The sequence below is a fragment of the Notamacropus eugenii genome, chromosome 5 (genome assembly GCF_028372415.1).
Source record: "Notamacropus eugenii isolate mMacEug1 chromosome 5, mMacEug1.pri_v2, whole genome shotgun sequence".
NCBI classification, from domain to species: Eukaryota; Metazoa; Chordata; class Mammalia; order Diprotodontia; family Macropodidae; genus Notamacropus; species Notamacropus eugenii.
Window position 1 is genome coordinate 78,446,464 of NC_092876.1, and position 18,681 is coordinate 78,465,144.

At 40.4% G+C, this 18,681-nt stretch overlaps 1 protein-coding gene across 15 annotated transcripts in view; it reads right to left on the reverse strand.

Annotated features, from left to right (window-relative positions):
- Positions 1-18,681, reverse strand: part of NFYC (nuclear transcription factor Y subunit gamma) — a 96,921-nt gene that overhangs the window by 17,659 nt on the left and 60,581 nt on the right. For all 15 annotated transcript variants that reach the window (XM_072609916.1, XM_072609911.1, XM_072609915.1 and 12 more), the window contains 3 exons: positions 6,188-6,259; positions 3,923-4,036; positions 1,468-1,563 (listed from right to left, as the gene is read on the reverse strand). In XM_072609916.1, coding sequence (XP_072466017.1) covers positions 1,468-1,563; positions 3,923-4,036; positions 6,188-6,259 — 282 coding nt within the window. The remainder of the gene's footprint in view (positions 1-1,467; positions 1,564-3,922; positions 4,037-6,187; positions 6,260-18,681) is intronic.

Sequence of the window (18,681 nt, forward strand, 5' to 3'; positions counted from 1 at the left end):
CTAGAACTTGGATCCTCTTTACACCACGTTTCTTTCCACTATCCATCACATTTACAGCCTAAAAGGATCTTAAGAGGTCAACCAGTCCAACCCTCCTCATTTTACTGAGGGAGGAATTGAGGCCAGAGAGAGTGATGATTTACCCAAAATCACAGAGACAGGATTTGAACCCATATCCTAAGACTCTGAATCTACCACTTTCTATCGCACCATGCTGTCTCCTGCTGTCTTTCTGTACATTTCAACCTAAGTCTCTAAAACCAAAGGGAAGAGAGTATCTTTCCAGTTATGCTGAGGAATAATTTGTAAGTGATGCATGATGCTTGTCCTTTGGGTAAAAGTGAGAAGCAGAGGAAGGAGTGGGGAGTGAAAGCAGGCCATTTGTCCTCCGATATTGTTTAGGGAACTAGCTCTTCCAGGGGTGAAAAACCAGATCCCATCTGTTTGCCACAAACATTGGTGCCTGCACTTGGGGAGGGTGGGTCAATAAACAAACCCCTTGGTGTAATCTTTGGAGCATATTCCCTCATCTGAAGGTCACTGTGTGGACAAGCTGTCCCCAGTAGCCAAGATGGAGGTCTGAGAAGGACCGTACTTGGAATCAGAAGGTCCAGGTCTAAGGTTGGGTGCTGCCAATCAGTAGTTCAGGGTTACAAAGGAGAGGTCGCTTCTGCCCTCTGGGCCTCACCTCCTCCATGTGGGTTTGACTAGATCTCTGAGGTTCTTGGAAGTTCTAACAGCTTCTGTATCTATCACTGAGAAGAAGTGGCATGGTCTTGGAAGTGGTGTTGTTTGGAAACCCTTAAGAAGGGTTTGAATCTTAGACTATGACACTTGCTAATTGTGTGACTCTAGGCAAGCCACTTAAATTCTCTGGGTCTTAGCTCCCTTATCTATAAAATGGGGATAATAATACTTTCAAACACTATCTTCTCACAAGGACTGTTGTAAGAAAAACATCTGTAAACCCTAGAGCACTACAGAAATCTGAGTTGTTGCTGTAAAACATGTGACTCTGGGCAAGTCACTTCATCTCTCTCTGTGCCTCAATTTTCTCATCTGTCAAATGGGGACCCTCATATTATTTGTCCTAGTTACCTCCTAGAATTGTTGTAAGAAAAGTGCTTTGCAAATTGTAAAATACAGAGCTAGCTGTTATAATGAGCTAGTGCCAGTAGCATTCTATTTATAAAATCTCCCACTCCCTCCCCAGGTTCTTCTGGTGGATTTCTCTTATTCCTCCCCTCCCCTCCCATTCTGTCCTGCAGTTACAAACCAGGCCCTGTACAAAGTAAGAACAGGCAGAAACTCCCAGGGTGGTTTTAGTTAAGGAAAAGAGAAGCAAAAATACAATTAGCTACATTGATCTTGGAAGGAAATAAACTTTTACTTGGTAAGAACATTCAAAATGCTTTGGACTCCCCTGCTCCCTGCCAGCAACGAGGACATGATTCTACTCCAGCTCACCTGACGCTTGGGAGGTTTTAGTTCATCTCTTGGAACAATATCGATGAGAAAGTCGAACTGGTCAAATTTTGTAATCGCCATGGCAATATCATTTCTCTGCAACAGAGTGGGGAGGGGGAAAAGAAAAAGAATGAAACACAGGCCTAAGAACAAACGGACTGACCTGCCTTATATACCCACAGCCAGTATTCTGGGAAAACAAGTGACTGGTGAGGGTACAATCCCAGGTTAAGATCTCATGCTTTTTCACAGGTGCACTCAGGATTTTTATGTGGTTCTGCTCTCTCTAACCTGTGAAGACTCAAAGTCACATGTGGTGGTGAGGTGGGGATGGAATCATATGGTGCACATGACACATACTTTATGACCAAGCAGTCCCTCAAATGGGTCATAAGCTGGCACGTTTTTTCAGGAACTAAAGAATGGCATATCCTAAAATACAAAAGCATGAAAACCCTTCTGCCAGAGCCACGATCCTATGGGAAACACACAAGAAGGGTCCAGTTCTCTCTGAAGTCTATATAAGTCAAAGCTTCCCAACCTGAGATTTCACAGGCAGAGAACTCCTTCATCAATGCAGAAGCCAACTTATCTAGAGCTCACATTTTCAGAGCACTGCCTGAGACTCAGAGAGATCACAGCAACTTTTTCAGGTTCAATAGCTAATAAATGTTCCAGGCAAAAACTAAGCTGAGATCCTACCTGGCTCGGAATCCAGCACTGTAACCACTAAACACCCTGCCCTTTTGTTTTCTATATACTATTCCTTAAAGAAAGATGACAATTTCATCCAACCTGGACAAAAATTCTTTAAATGTGCAGTGTGTGTTTCTGGTGAGTGCAATACCTAAGCCTGAGGTTGCTATAAGTGTTAGCAGTAGATTCTGAATGTGGGACTCAGGAGGTCATCAAATTGGAAGGTAGATTAAATCTCTGTCTGGCTGGAGACATGTTGTTAAGTGCCCATTTTCTGGGTATACTTATTAAAAAGCAAAACAAAATCCCAAACCTCATCTGACCCTAAGCTCAGCACTATAATGGTGTGGTGACTCTTCTAACAAGATGGGAGGGAATGGAAAATTTCTGGGTTTTTTTTTTCCTTCTCTTGATTGCGATGGCCCCAAGCCACTGAAATGCAAAACTCCAGTCCAGCATTCTTGCCAACAGCAAGTTTGATAAGATAGTAGAGTCTACTAAAATGTGGGCTACAAACTCTCTAAACCCAAAGCAGGACACATCAGACAGTGTTTACCAGGGTTCAAAAAGACAAAGGTGCTATGCTGTGTCACATCCTTGGTGATGCCAACTCCCTAAATATAATGTGGAGGGAAAAGGAAAAAGGGAGGTGCTGCTGAGAAAAGGCACTATCTCTACACATAGAACAAAATGTTATAGATCACTTGGAAAATGAAGGTGTTCTTGAATTAGTCTAACAATGGTTTAAATTGGGATGCCCACATCTAGACTGTAACTTTTTAAAAAGAAGCAGCACTAAGTTCTGGTGTTGATTGTTAGTTCCTGGGGATGAGAGGAAATAAGTCTTTACCCTTCCTAAAAAGGAAAATAGAATTTGCACCACAGGAAATCAGAGCCCCAACCAGAAACAGAGAATTCTACAGCATTTGAACTGGAATCTTTCCTGCCACACCCCTACAAGGGGTAGCCATCAAGCCTTCCTGTGAAGACTTAACTCAGGCAGTCAATTAACTCTTAACTGTTAGGAAGTTTTTCTTTACAACAATCAGGAATCTATCTTGCCACTTCTAGCTATGCCTTCTGAGGCCTATGTAAGCCTTCCTACACTTCGTTCTAGTTCACCCAGTCTTCCTTCCTCTGGACTAAGCATTCCCAGTCCCTCCAAACAGTCTTCCTGTGAGGGAGTCTCCAGTGCCCTCCCCACTCTGGATTTTTTCCAGTCTGACAACACTCTCAAGTGTTGGAGCTCCAGGTGGGGTCTGAGCAGGGTGGAACCCAGCAGGACGGTTATTCCTCTTGCTCTGGATACTATGCCTTTTTAAAATGCCGCCTAAGATCATCAGTTGTTCTGGCTCTGCAAACTTTCAAGTGCTATACAAATGTGAATTAGGTTTGGTAGTGCTGGCTGCCGTGTTGTGCCATCCACCCACATGGACCCTGGACAGTTCACCAGAACGCTGACTCCCCATGACTGGATAAGGATTCCTATTATCCTATGAGTTCTTATTTGGCCTGAAGGGCAAAAAGGGTAAGGTGCTGCAGTCATTACAGGGAGGCAAGCATGAGAAGGGGAAAAATTAACATTATTCCAAGAGAATTGACAGCACTACATTTTTCTCCCTGGGAAGAAGAAGAAGGCAACAGATGGATCTGAAGAAGAGACAAAGCCCTGCCTCTGGCCCAAAACCATAAAATTAAGCAAACCAGAGGAGGGAAGACACCAGATTGCTCCTGCTCTGGAGAAGCTGCTGTCAATTACCTGAAGAGTCCGTCGTTTGTTGTCTTCTGTGTGGATCCAGGCCCGTAATGTCAACTCAGTGATGAATATCTGGGCAGCCTTGGCGAAAAGCACAGGGGCTTCAGCACTTATCATCTGGAAGAGAAATTAGGGTTCTCTGCAGGTCTCACAGCTGTGACTACTAATGCTCCATTTATCTCCTCTCCTACCCCTAGAGAAGAAATTTAGGGCTTGGGGAGGAGAAGTAGAACCAGACAGAGGTGACTGGGAAGCAAACAGTGGAGGGATGAGTGTGAGAAGGTGACATTGTTGTCCTTTCTTTAAGAAATGAGTTAAAGAGGAGGTACCCAGAAAGAAGCATAGGCATGAATCAGAAGAACTGGGTTGGAGTTTTGGGTCAGCTCCTAATCAATCATTCACACTTCATCTTTCTGTGTCCATTTCCCTCTCTGTAAGAGGAGGATGAAGTCTTTGCCCTATATAAGGAAATGAGATAAAATGTGGAAAATGTGATAATAAAAATATTAATAGCAGTATTTTCTGTGATAGCAAAAAAAAAAAAAAAAGTGAGTCTCCTAGAAACCACAACCTAAAAGCAATGTCCTTTTAAAGGTAGGTCAGGAGTGTGATCTTCCTAGACAAATAGTGAGAATTAACATGCTGTCAATACTATAAAGCCTTCTAGAGCTCACAAGGTACGAAGTCCAGAACAAACCATGCCAAAATGGTACAAAAATTTTTATCCTAGCAGTGTGATCTCGAACAAATCAATTTCTCTAGCACTTAAGACTTCATGAAGGGATGAAGGGATTCCAGCCCTGACATTTTATGGATCTATGAAAAAAAATCACATCACATTATATTATATTACATTAAAAAAATGAAATGAAACAAAATAGGTGTTCATTTGGGACTGACTGAGCAAAACTGTAGTATAAGAATGTAATGTATTACCACTGGACTATAAGAAATCATGAATAAAGGAATACAGAGAAATTTGGGAACTTATATGAACTGATGTAGAATGAAAAAGCAGAATCAAGAGATCAGTATCACAGTGTCTATGACACTGCAAATAAAAAACAACTCGAATTAAACACAATGATCAATCTTGGTCCTAGAGGACAGAGGATGAAACACACACACATCCTTCTAGATAGGGTAGTGGAGGGCAACAGGTATGGAATATTACATACCCTGCCAGATGTGGTACCACTGTCAGTCAATTTTGCTCAACTGTTTTCTTTTTCTGTTACAAAGGATAGGGGGATATATTGGGAAATGCCTGTGTTGTAAAAAAACAATAATAACAATGAAAGGCAGCAATGAAACTTTATAAAATATTGTTAAAAAAAATGGGATGAAATAGCTAATAATATTCCTAAGACTTATCCTGAGATCCTATTGCTGCTACTGTGGAAAAAGGTTGCTGTCTAAAACAGGGTCACAAAGTTGTAGTGTGTGAAAGGTAAAAAGGGAACCAGAGATCATTTACTCCAACACTCTCATTTTACAGATGAGGAAACTGATGTCCAGAGACAGGTAAAAATATTTGAGGTTACATGGCTGATAAGGGGGGAAAGCCAGGCCCCTCAAACCTGGTTCTTTCCTCTGATGAAGTGCTCTGCCCACTACCTCCCTCCACCTCTGAAGGACAACTTAAGGTCAGGAAGGAGTCCTGGGAAAGCTATCTTCAGCTGCACCCAACTGCAGTGCATCTATTATTCCAAGTACACAGATCAGAAGATCCCATAAGGAGCTTGTAACGACCAATGATTGGTCATTTCAAGCCCAGATCCTTGGAGACGATAAACAGGTGATGCCAATCACACCCTCTTGGCTTGAAAGGAAATATTCAGACTTCAAATCCTGAGGGTCTCAGTGATCTTAGCAAGCTTCAAATACAAGTAACTCACCATCATCTTTTTAAGTGCACTTGTATGGGCCAGACTAGCCCTAGGCTAAACCATTCCAATCCAGGGACCATAACATTTCCATTTGTGAACTAGCAATGATACTAAGTGCAAGAAGAGGCCTTACAAGTCATCTAGGCCAAACCTTTCACTAAGTGAGGTCCAATGAGGTTAAAGAACCTGAGAGTGGAGTCAAGATAAGCCAGAGCCAAACTCACATTTTCTGACTGCAAACTGTACCAAGAAAAATATATCTGTGGCTGTTATTAATTAGATCTTGTACTCTGGGGAAAGGAACAATTCATCCCCTATGGGAAATGTTCAGGACCATGACTTTTAGCTTCACACTGTAAAATAAGTTACATAAGTTTACCTTCACATCTTCATCCAATTTCATGATCTTCTTTATACGAGCTAGTGGAAGTTCCTGCACACGAAAATCTTTCTGAAAACAAGCAGAAATAGATATATACTCACTATTATCAAAACTATGGGCATAGGAAGGTATCAGAAACATGTTCAAACTATTAGGGGGAGGGGAAGTGGATTATGGAGAAAAGGAATTAGAATAAAAAGAAATAACACATTAGTCTTTGGGATTTCACCCTGACCCCTCACCCTAAACCCTTGGAAATATATACATTTATCATGACAAATTTTTATCAGTCTCCTAATAAAAGTACTTAGTTGCATATGTGTGGAAGTGGTGAATTTTCTTCCCCTGTGCCATCCCAGGGATGTAGTTTTCTGTATTCTTCCCCTCAGACTCCCAGCTTTCAAAGACAGGGTACTTAACCAGATGGAGGTATCCATGGTACCACATTAACCCCTCTTTACAGCCATGAGCTTTGGGACAAGTGGGATGACATGGTTCTCATGTTGTTGCCCTTCAGCAATAGCCTGGTGGCTGTTTGGCCAGGTACAGGAGCTCCTGCTAATTTCTGCCTCAATCATCCCAAAACAAGCATCGAAGCAACCCTAACAGAAGCTCTCACCTCTTCAGCTTCCTGGCTGGGAAGCAGGGTCCACCTGTCAATCAGGAGGCTCTGTCAGTTAAGCTTCAGGTTAAACATGTCACCTGACACACCAAGCTAGTTTGGGCTTCTAGGCCAGGACATAAATGAATCCAAACACATTAAGTATCGGTAGGTGCAGATGCTATATAGCCAGTCTACCTGAAGTGTTCTTTAAGCACTGAAGTGTGAACTCTCCCCGCCCCAAGGCCTGCTTTGACCTCTCATCAACGTGTGCTGGTGAGCCTGGGTTCTTGAAGGCCCTACCAGGAAAGCGACCGCTCTGACAGGGCCTCCACTAAAGTCAGAAAAGTTTCAGGAACGTACCCATCAATGACAATGGGTCTGGGTTTTGAAGACCTACACAGCTAAGTAGAAGGAGCCTTAAGGCAAAGAGGGGACCACTAAGGGATAACGTGGGAAGAACTATAATAACTCATAAAAAAATGCCCCCTAGGGCAAAGAATGGGGGAGCTACTGATGCAGTCAATGACAGAACAACAGAGTAGGAAGGACAATGTACAGAACCATGTGCATAAACCATTGCAAAAGGCATATTGTGCTCTATGAAGAGGGCTCAGAGGGGGTGCTTGTGTGTGTCTGTGTGTATGAGCATGAGTCTGAGTGTGTATATAGGAGCCCACATTCTTGTGAGCAGGTTTTTTCTGACTAGCATCATTCAAATATTTAAAGTTATAAAATTAAAAAAAATTATCAACATATACACACATGCCTGATGACAGATACAATTCTAGAAATAAAAAAATCAATTGTGAATTTTAGAGCCACAAGGGAGAGAGCAGCAAGGCTACAGATTAGGGAATCTCAGCAGAATCCCCACAGAGGGTAGGTGTCAAATGATTGAGTCTATAAGTGGCTAAAAACGTGGCTCATTAAAGCACAACATGCTAGCCTGGGGATTCCTGTCACATGCCCATAATGCCGAAAACTCAGCATAATTAACAAGCACAGGTGTATATTTTCAAGCCTCTAAAAAATAGAATTTGGTTAAAAGAAAGACAGAGACACTCATATCCAATTTCATCAAAGAATGTCTAATAGCACCATACCAGAACCCCTGACGTCTGATTTCTCTGTATTCTATGTGACTCTGGTACCGGCATGATGTCTGATGATGACCCAGCCGGCAAAATGGAAACAGCAATTCACGTCTTTTCTGTTCTGAACTCATGCATTAACATTTTCCATGAAGACTTCCCTAACTAGTCCTCAAAATTTGTCAGACACATTCAAGTCTGGTTTTTGACAATCTGGCAGGGGAGATGGGGGAGAAGGGAACAAGAATTTATCTTGAAAATAAAGTGTAACTGGTCTTTCCACTTTTGCAGCATTCTCTGGTAATGCAGCAAAGTAATTTCACAAAGAAAACTGGAACTACCCATGAATATGGATGGACAGAAGTGCTACTCTAGAAAGGTTATTTCATCTGCCTCATGTGCTGTGGACAAACTTCTTAAACCCTAAAGCTTAGTCCCAGAAAGAGCCCTGGATTTGGAAACAAAGGACCTGAATTTGAATCCTGTCACTTCCTCAGTCACCTCCTCTAGGACTCAATTTATCTGCTGTAAAATGGGGGAGGTAGGGTTAGGGGGCAGGATGGACAGGATTAGACTAAGTGATCTTTAAGTTCATTTCCATCTCTAAAAACTGTAATGTTGTGTAATGCCTTATATCTCATTACTAATAGCAAGCCAAACCTAATTAATAAATAGAAAATATCATTTCATAATAGTGTTATTTTTCCACTAAATTCAATGTACTTCAGAGATAATGAATCAATTTCCTGAATTAAATTAGGGAGTAGGGCAAGGGAGGGGGGAGAGGGCGTATCAATGAAAAAATTACTATTAATCCCATTTTACATCTGGGCAAACTGAAGCGAAAAGGCAGAAGGATTTTACTCTAAGTAAGGGACTCCTCAACTTTTTAAAAAGAAAAAGCTATTTTATCCTTTCCCCAAATCTGGAGATCACTAAATTATTCCAGAATCTTTGCAGTGACTGAGAAGAGGTCATGTTCTTTCCTTGCATCACCAACTGGTCTGGGTACCTCAGAGGCCTTGTGACTAAGAAAGAAACCATAGAAGCCATCTAGTCCTATGTTAGTGGAAAATGGTCCACGAATAGGAAAAGGATTTACCCATAGTCACACAATTAGGTAAGTAGCACAGGGAGGAGTGCTAGGCTTGGAGTTGACAACCCTTAGTTTGAACCCCCACCTGTGGGACCTGCTAGTCATGTGACATGGGTGAGTCCTTTATGTCCCTGAACCTATTTCTTCATTTATAAAATGAGGTAATACAGGACTAGTTATTTCACAAGGCTTCAGTAAAGGCTGTTGAAAATCTCAGAATGTTAAATAAACATTAGTTGTTATTAATGAGAGAATGAGGAATAAAACACAGGTTCCTGAACTTCTGGCCCTTTGCCACACTGGCTAACTCTCTACTTCTGCAAACTTTCCCCTCTTTACACTGCATATGATACCAAATGTTTTCTTCAATGTGTTGAGCGCCTTTGTTGAATTTAAAAAAGTTCTGTTAAAAGGGCTCCATCTCTGGGAGAAGAGTATATGAGAAACCCAGGTGATAGAAAAACAAAATATCAATAAAAATCTATTGTTAAAGAAGGTATAATGATACATAATTATGGTCCTGGAGACTAAATAAAACACACTTCCTAACCCTTGGTAAAAAGACAGAAGACTACAAACATGGACTGCTGCTCACACTGTCAGACTTTGCTGTTGGTACATACCGTCATTCTGTTGGCAGCTTTTGCTCAACTGAAAGGGACCTCAAAGGTTATCTAGTCCAACTTCCTCATTTTACAGATGAGAAAAATGAGTCCCAGAGATGTTAAATGACTTGCCCAAAGTCATCTCAACAGAACCGAAATTTAAACCCAAGTCCTCTGATTCTAAATCCTGCACTCAACAGAAAGAGAAATTCCATTTAAAATAACTGGAGACAATGTAAAATACCTGGAAGTCTGCATGCCAAGCCAAATCCAGGAAGTATATGAACACAATTACAAAACACTTTTCACAAATAAAGTCAGATCTAAACAAGTGAAAATATATCAACTGCTTATCAGTAGGCCGAGACAACAGAATAACAATGACAATTATACCTAAATTAATTTATTTATTCAGGCCATACCAGAATACCAAAAATTATTTATAGAACTAAAAAAAACATTAACAAATTCATCTGGAAGAACAAAAGGTCAAGAATATCAACAGAATCAAAGGAAAAATGTGAAGGAAGGTGGCTTAGCAGTACTAGATCTCAAACTGTATTAAAAAGCACCACAATCATCAAAACAGTCTGCTAAGAAACAGAACGGTGGATCAGTGGAATAGAAAGTAACCTAGCGTTTCAAGCTTCTGGGACAAAAACTGCTAGGAAAACTGGAAAACAGTATGGTAGAAACTAGATATAAACCAACGCCTTACACTGTATACCAAGAGAAGGCCAAAACGGGTACACGATTTACACACAAAGGGTGATACCATAAGCAAATTAGGAAAGCACAGAATAGTCTACCGGTCAGATCTATGGATAATGGAAGAAAATAGGAACAAACAAGATATAGAGGCATTACAAAATGTAAAATGGATCACTTTTTATTATATTAAATTAAAAAGGTTTTACACAAACAAAACCAAAGTAAATAAAATTTAAAGCAGAAAACAGGAAATTTTTACAGTAAGTAACTCTCATAAAGGCCTCATTTCTCAAATATATAGAGAACTGAGTCAAATTTGTAAGAACATAAGCCACATGAACAGGTATTTTTCCAAAGACGAAATCAAAGCAACCTACAGTCATGTGAAAAAATGCTCTAAATCACTATTGATGAGAGAAATGCAAATTAAAACAACTCTAAGGTACCAGCTCACAACTATGAGAATGGCTAATATGACAAAAAGGAAAATGTTAGATGTTGGCAGGGATGTGAAAAAACTGGGGACGCTAATGCACTGCTAGTAGAATTATGAACTGATTGGATCGTTCTGGAGAGCAATTTGGGACTATGCCAAAAGGACTATAAAAATGATGCACACTCTTTGAACCAGCAACATTACTACTAGCTCCCCCACACTAGTATCCCAAAGAGATAAAAAACAAAAAGGAAAAGTATCTATAGGTACAAAAATATTTATAGTGGTTCTTTTCTGGTGGCAAAGAACTGGAACTTGAGGCGATGCTCATCAACTGGGGAATGGCTAAATGAGCTGTATTATGACTGTGATGGGGATAAGCAAGATGGTTTCAGAAAAATCTGGTAAAACTTCCACGAACATCTGATGCAAAGTGAAATGAACAGAGCCAGGAGAATACTGAACACAGCAACAGCAACATTATAAAGATGTGGGTGACTTATTCTCAGCAATATAATGATCCAAAATAATTCTGAAGGACTTAGGATGGAAAATGCTATCCATCCCCATAGAAAGAACTGATGGAGTCTGAATGCAGACTGAAGCAAACTTTTTAAAACTATCTTTATTTTTCTTGTGGTTTGGGGGGGGGGGGGTGTCTATAATTTTTTTTCACAACATAACTGATGTGGAATTTTTTTGCATGACTACACTTGTATAACTATATCAAACTGTTTGCCTTTTCAATGAGCAGAGAGGGAAAGGAGCAGAAGTTGGAAACTCAAAATAAAAAAAAATGGTAAACATTTTTGTTTACAAGTAATTGAGAAAAAATAAAATTAAATGTGAAAAAAATCCTGCACTCTTTTCAGTGTTCAGTGTGTTGGAACTGGGGGTGGAGGGAAGGAGAATACTGGGAAATGATTGTAGCACAAAAAAAACAAAAGACACCAGCAAAACCTTAAAAACAAGAGTTTATGGTTAAATCCTGAAATGCAGGGACTCCTAACTTAGGCCAAAGTATCAATCCATGATGTTTCAAAAGTCTTAGGTAATCAATCTACCCCCCAATCTCTGTGACCATGGTCTATAAAGCCCAAAACTATTACAACACTGTACTACCCTATCTCTGATCCAAGCTCAGAGAAGATCAGGGCTTCTTCTTCTTTATCTATTGATGGCATCTAAAAGCTCTAACATTAGTTTTCAAGAAAGAAAAATTGCCAGCAAAGTGGGAGGGAAGGGGGGGCACAGAGTGAAGAAAGGGTTAATTCTCCCTTATCTGACCAACCCCTCAAAATAGCTGCCATGGCACTCCTGAGATGCAAAACTGCCGAGTCTCACCAAGTGAATACATGACACTACCTCTGGATGAAACCAAATGGGAGCTGTGAGCCAAAGAAAAGTCAATTAGTCCCAGTTGTGCTCAAGTACCTCTGAAGTATCAAACTGTGATGAGACTCAGTAGGCTTCTCTTCAAGAGCTCCCTACTCCAACACTGTTACCCATTCTCTCCAGAGGCTGAGGATTCACAATTCTAAGATGAGGAAGGAAGGGCTTGGACTACAGAGAAGTTTTGGTAACTGGCCCTCCTGCCTGTTATTCCAGCAACAGTATGGCAATCTGGCTGAATATCAGAAGTGTCACTATCATGGAGAAGGTGAGTAACTTAGCATATCGATTAGGGGGGGGGGGGGGGGAGGGAGAGGGAGAGGGAGAGAGGGAGGGAGAGGAGAGAGAGAGAGAGAGAGAGAGAGAGAGAGAGAGAGAGAGAGAGAGAGAGAGAGAGAGAGAGAGAGAGAGAGAGAGACTGACTGACTGCAAGAGAATAAGATCTTGAAATGTTTTCTTTCTGAAACTCAGCTTTTAGCAGCAATCACCAGAGGGCAAAGCTAGCCTTTTTTTCTCTACTATCTCCCAGGAGGTGCAGGAAGCTGAATGTTCAATTCCAAAAAGAGGTCCCTTGACTATTCTTCTCAGTAACCAAGCAGGAACACAGCATCTTACCTCTGGACAATCTTTGTGTGCTGTGGCTTTTAACTAATTTCCACTCAAATGAGAAGCCATCTGGATTTAAAGACAATTGCAAAGCTGTTAGGAGGAAAGTGAAAGTGATGGCCAAGCTGGGACTAAGGCTGAATCTCTTCTGTGGGGCACTCTGCACCTAGTGACCGGAACCAGCATTTCCTGTTGTTCATTTGGAAGAAGAAATGTCATTAACTGCAGTTCTCTGGTTTTAGAAAGAAAGGCCGAGGTCAAAGGCAGATATGCACAGAGATGCAGCAGAAGAGCAACAAACTTGGCAGTAGTAGGCCTGGGTCTGAACCCCAACTCTGCTCCTTATTAGCTATATGATCTTAGGAAAGGTAGTATCTCCCTGGGCCTCAGTTCCTGAATCTATAAAATTGTATAGTTTAGACTAACTGATCTCTACAGTCAGTCAATAAGCATTTATTAAGCACTTATTATGTGTCCAGCATTGTGCTAAGTACTGGGGATGTAAAGAGGAGTAGAAGACAGTCCCTGGTCTCTGAGACCTCACATTCTAATGGAAGAGACAAGCTATCTAGATAGGATGAGGTGGAGAATGCCAGCAGAGGGAAGGTACCAGCATTAATGGGGTTTGGGAAAGGCTTCCTATAGAAAGTGGGACTTTAGCTATGACTTGAAGCTAGGGAAGCCAAGAAGCAGAAGTGAAGAGGGAGAGAATCCCAATCATGGAGGGGCATCCAGAGAAAAAGTCTGGATTCTGGACACATAGGCTCTTTCCTGTTCTAAAGATCGATCTTCCTATGATTCTAATCTACTTTTCCTCTAAGCCTCTTTCCTCATCTATAAAATGAGGATAGTGATCTCTGTGCTCCCTGTTTCACAGGGCTGTGACAAGATAAGCACTTTGTAAGCCTAAAGCACACAAGAAGAGGAATTTTATCATCTCTCAGAAGTCAGAGACTCCAGCAGCCACATAGTTTAACTTGTACCTGATTAAGAATTCCCCATCACTGATCCAAAAAGTGGTCAGCCAGCCTTTACTTGAAAATGCCTAGAGGGGAAAGTGAGTGATCTCTGGGGTAGCCCCTTCCACTTTTACAAAAGTACCTCTTTATAACTTCTACCCACTGCTACTTCTGCCCTCTGGGGCCAAACAGAACACGTCTAGTTCTTCCTCCATGAAACAGCCCTTAAATACTACACAAATCCTCTCTTCTCCATGCTCACCATGCCCATTTCCTTCAATCCCCCCCCTCACTTGGCATAATCTCAAGGGCCCTTCACCGTTCTCAGAGCCCTCTGAATACTCTCTTGATTGCCAACGTTCTCTGCCTATCTCATGTGGCACCTGACCAGAGCGCAGTACAGTATTGCTGCCTCCTTCCAAGGACTAGATAGGAAACCTTTATTTATGCAGCCAAAGATCCTGTCAGCTCTTTTCAATCTTACCACACTGTTAACTTGTGCAAAGTCTGAGGCTCACTATCATTCCGTTATTTTTCAGATGAAATGCTAGTCATCCCCCCCACTTTGTACTTAAAAAACTGATTTCCTGAACCCAGATGTGAAGCTTTAATCCCTTATTCATTAATTAATCCCTACTGAATTTCATCTCATTACATGTGGCCAATGCTTGTCTCTCTAGGTTCTGACTCAGACATTCTACGTTAGCCATCCACCCTAGAAGATCTCATCTCTACTTTTCCCCAAGCCATTAGACTATATCAAACAACAAACAGCCAAGAGCACAGCCCCACACTGGAGATGAAATCACTGTGCTCAAAGTGTGACCCAAGGGTCTCGGAGGGTCAAGAAGACCAAACAATTTTCATAAGAATACTAAGATATCATTTACCTTTCTCACAAGTGTACAGTGGATTTGACTGCACACATGAAGACTGAATTAACAGCTCAGTCTGCAGAATGGTACTTCTGACTTACAAATGGACGAAGCTGGAGGCATGGTGGGACTTGATGTTGTGCTTGTATTCTTCTCAAGTCACCACCAACTAATTATCGTAAAAGATCTTTTATGTGAATGCTTGGCAACAAAAAGAAGCAGTACTAAACCATTCAAAATATTGAATAACTTTTTTGACTCTCCTGAGTTATCCTGGGACAACTACACTGACATTTGCATTGATAGCGTGAGTGGATCTGTTGGTGTCTGAGCACAAATCAAAGCTATGGCACCAAACTGTACTAGTAGTCACTGTATTCTTTACCGCCACCCACCTGAAGCAAAAAAAATGCCAGGTTCACTCAAGAATGTCCTTGATGAAGCAATAAAAATTATCAATTGTATTGAATTCTAACCCTTGAATAGATGTCTTTTAATATCCTATGTGGCAAAATGTAAAGTATGCACTTGTGAGCATACCAAGGTATGAAGGCAGTCTTGAGGACAAAATATGTGAGTGATTTGAGCTATGAGTGGAACTGGCCACTTTTTTCACTGAACACCACTTTTACTTGAGAGAATGGCTGACTAACATCATTATTCATACTTAGGTACTTGGCAGACATTTTCTTGAAAATGAATGAAGTGAGCCTGTCACCTGAAGAAAAACAACTGACAGTTTTTGTTGCAAATAATAAAATTAGAGCTTTCAAGTAAAAATTAGAATTGTGGAAAACTTGTATCAACCATTGCAAGCTTGAAGGCTTCCAAATACTGAAAGACTTTTCGGATGAGAAAGGCAATATTAAATAATGTCAACATTTGGAAGAATCGTAAAACTCGACGAATCAATGTTTTCCAAATGATGTTACAAAATCATGCATGGATTAAAAAATCCATTCAAAGTGTATGACTGACCAATGGATTTTAATGTGACAAACAGAGCAGGAAAAGCTAATTGATGTAGTTTCAGATGGCACAATGCAACTATATTGAAGGTCCTACCACATGTCAAGTTTTGGGGTAATATCAAAGAATAGTCATAATAATTTCAAAAAGCTATTAAAATAATTCTCCCTTTCCCAACTATTCATCTGTGTGAAGCCAGATTTTCTTCATATATTTCAACTAAAATATATATTGTAAGAAACTGCATGAAGAAGCAGGTATGAGAATCCAGCAGTCTTCTATGAAGCCAAACACTCGAAAGATTTACCCAAGTGTGTGAAACACAGTCAGTCACGCTTCTTCACTATATTTTTGTTGGTTTGGAAACTAGCTTTCATAAACTATTATTTATGATAACATGTAATGGGTTTATTATTATTTACATGAAGAAATATTTTAAAATCTATCAGTTTTCATTCTAATGCTATCATTAGACAGCTAAAACCCACGTAACAAAAGCTCTTGGGGTCATTCCTCAAAAGTATAAAGGGTTCCTCAGATCAAAACCACTGAGAACCACTATTGTTTTTGATATAGGCAAAGAGATAGTTCTCATTTGGAGAAACAACTTCAGACATGACCTTTCTGGACTGAAAATGTGGCACAGTGAGGTTTCATGTCAAGGGCTTAGAAATGCAACAGAGACTGGGGTGAAAAATAAGAATGTGTCTTAAGGATAGGGTCTTTTTCAAAGGGAAATTTCAGTCACTTTTCAATAAATTAATGTTCAAATGTTATCTCTTTTTCCTGCTGTCATCCTCCCCAACAAAACAGGATGCCTCAAAGTAGTCTTAACCTCTCTGTAACATACCATTTCAATCCTATGTCAACAATGAAATCTGTTTTGTCAGCAAATAAGTTTGCAAAAGTAAACAAAGTATGACACAATCAAAACTTGACAGAAGGCAGAGAAGAAAGCAAAGGTCTGCGCTTGAACACTCCTCTGGTCACTTTCCTATTCCTGAATGTCAATGTATCTAACATCAGGGTCTGAGCACAACTCTGCACCAAGAATGGAGGGGGCTCTGGCCTGAAAATTTTCACACTTGATAGTCTCCAGCAACAACAAGGAACTTTGAGAGTGACTCACAAACCCAAAGGTATTTTTATAGTTTGTTGGGAGCACAATACCAAAGAAAACTGACTAACCCACTTTTTTCACTTTAGTTTCTTTTCTATTTCAGCTGCAGGTAGTTAGGGAAGATGAGGGGTATATCACAAAACACAGTGGACTTGAAACCTGAAGCCCTGAGGGACTTTAGTTGAGTCTACCTGAACATAGAAGTAAATCTGTTAAAATGGGATCATGTTGAAAGGAAGAAAAATTACAGGAATAAGCTAAAAAATACTCATTTTGGGGAATATATTTTATGTAGATTTTGAGGGAAAATGTGAAATTCAATATTCAACATGGAATATTTTCTTCAATAAAATCTTTTTCACAAGTTTCACAAAAAGTCCACAACATCATAGATAGAGAGTAGGAAGGGACATCATCTAGTCCCACACCTTTGTTTTACAGATTAAATAACTGAGACCCAAAGCTAAGGGAATAAAACTGTTTTCTACTATTTGCTCTATCTTACTGGTTATTTGTGCCTATACACTTCAATACTTCAAGTATCTATAGTTTTCTTGTTATGAGTATTCCCTTTATTGAGACAGATTTGCCAATTAGTGTTATGATCTTCTTAAGTTACTCTGGGTGAAAAAATTCATCCCCCAGAGAGTTGGAACACTAATTCATTGTTGGTGGAGCTGTGAGCTGATCCAACAGTTCCGGAGAGCAGTTTGGAACTACGGTCAAAGGGCTACAAAAATGTGCTTACCCTTTGACCCAGCTATATTGCTTCTGGGACTGTATCCCAAAGAGATAAAAGAAATGGAAAAGGGTCTCACATGTACAAAAATATTTATAGCAGCTCTCTTTGTGGTGGCCAAAAACTGGAAATCAAGAGGATGCCCATCAATTGGGGAATGGCTGAACAAATTATATGAATGTAATGGAATACTATTGTGCTATAAGAAATGATGAACAGGAAGACTTCAGAGAGACCTGGAAGGACTTTTATGAACTGATGCTGAGCGAAAGGAGCAGAACCAGGAGAACTTTGTACACAGCAACAACCACAGTGTGCATGGAATTTTTCTGATAGGCTTAGTACTTCATTGCAGTGCAAGGACTTAAAAAATTCCCAATGAACTCTTGAGGCAAAACACCTTCCACATCCAGAGAAAGAACTATGGAACTGGATCGCAGAGAAGCAGATCATTTTCTTTTGCATTATGTTTTGTTCTGTTTTATGGTTTCTCCCATGCATTTTAATTATTCTATGCAACATGACTAAGGTGAAAATATATTTAATAGGAATGTATGAGTAGAACCTATATTAGATTGTACACCATCTCAGGGAGGGAGTGGGGAGAGAGATGGGAGGGAGAGAGATGGGAAGGAGAGGGAGGGAGGGAAAAAAAATCTAAGATATATGGAAGTGATTTGCAGAACACTGAAAACAAATAAAATAATTTAAAAAAAAAAAAAAACAAGAAAAAAAATTCATCCCCCAGTGGCTGCCATCTTTCTGGTAATGAGCCTTTCTGAACTTTGTTAGGCTGACTCCTAGACAGTAGGATTAGGCATCTCTTACTGGGCTAGAAGCTTTTCTGACTGGAGAGAGCCAGCTAGAGCTCATACCCTGTTGGTACAGCTTCTGAAAACTCAGGGTAACCTGAGGTTCCTTAGGACCTTCAGTACAGGCAAATCCTGTTTCTTACAGAGAAACAGAGTTGCAGGCTCAAAAACCTGAGACAGAGAGAGAGGTCAACTCCTCTTAACCGCCCAATCTTTTTCACCAAGTGAAGAAACACAGCTTGGGGTTAAGAAATAAGCCCTCTAAAAATCTAAGGCACAATTATCATTACAAAAGAAGCCAGAATCCTTTAGTTAAATCTGTGATGGATCTGGCTACGATCACTGTGGAGACCTCCCTCTCACATAACTGGCCTCCTCAGGCTAGAGTGGCCATGAGGATAAGATGATCTAAGCAAGAGGGATAAAGGCAATACCACAAATACCACTATCTTCCACTGCTTATGGAGCTCTCTACA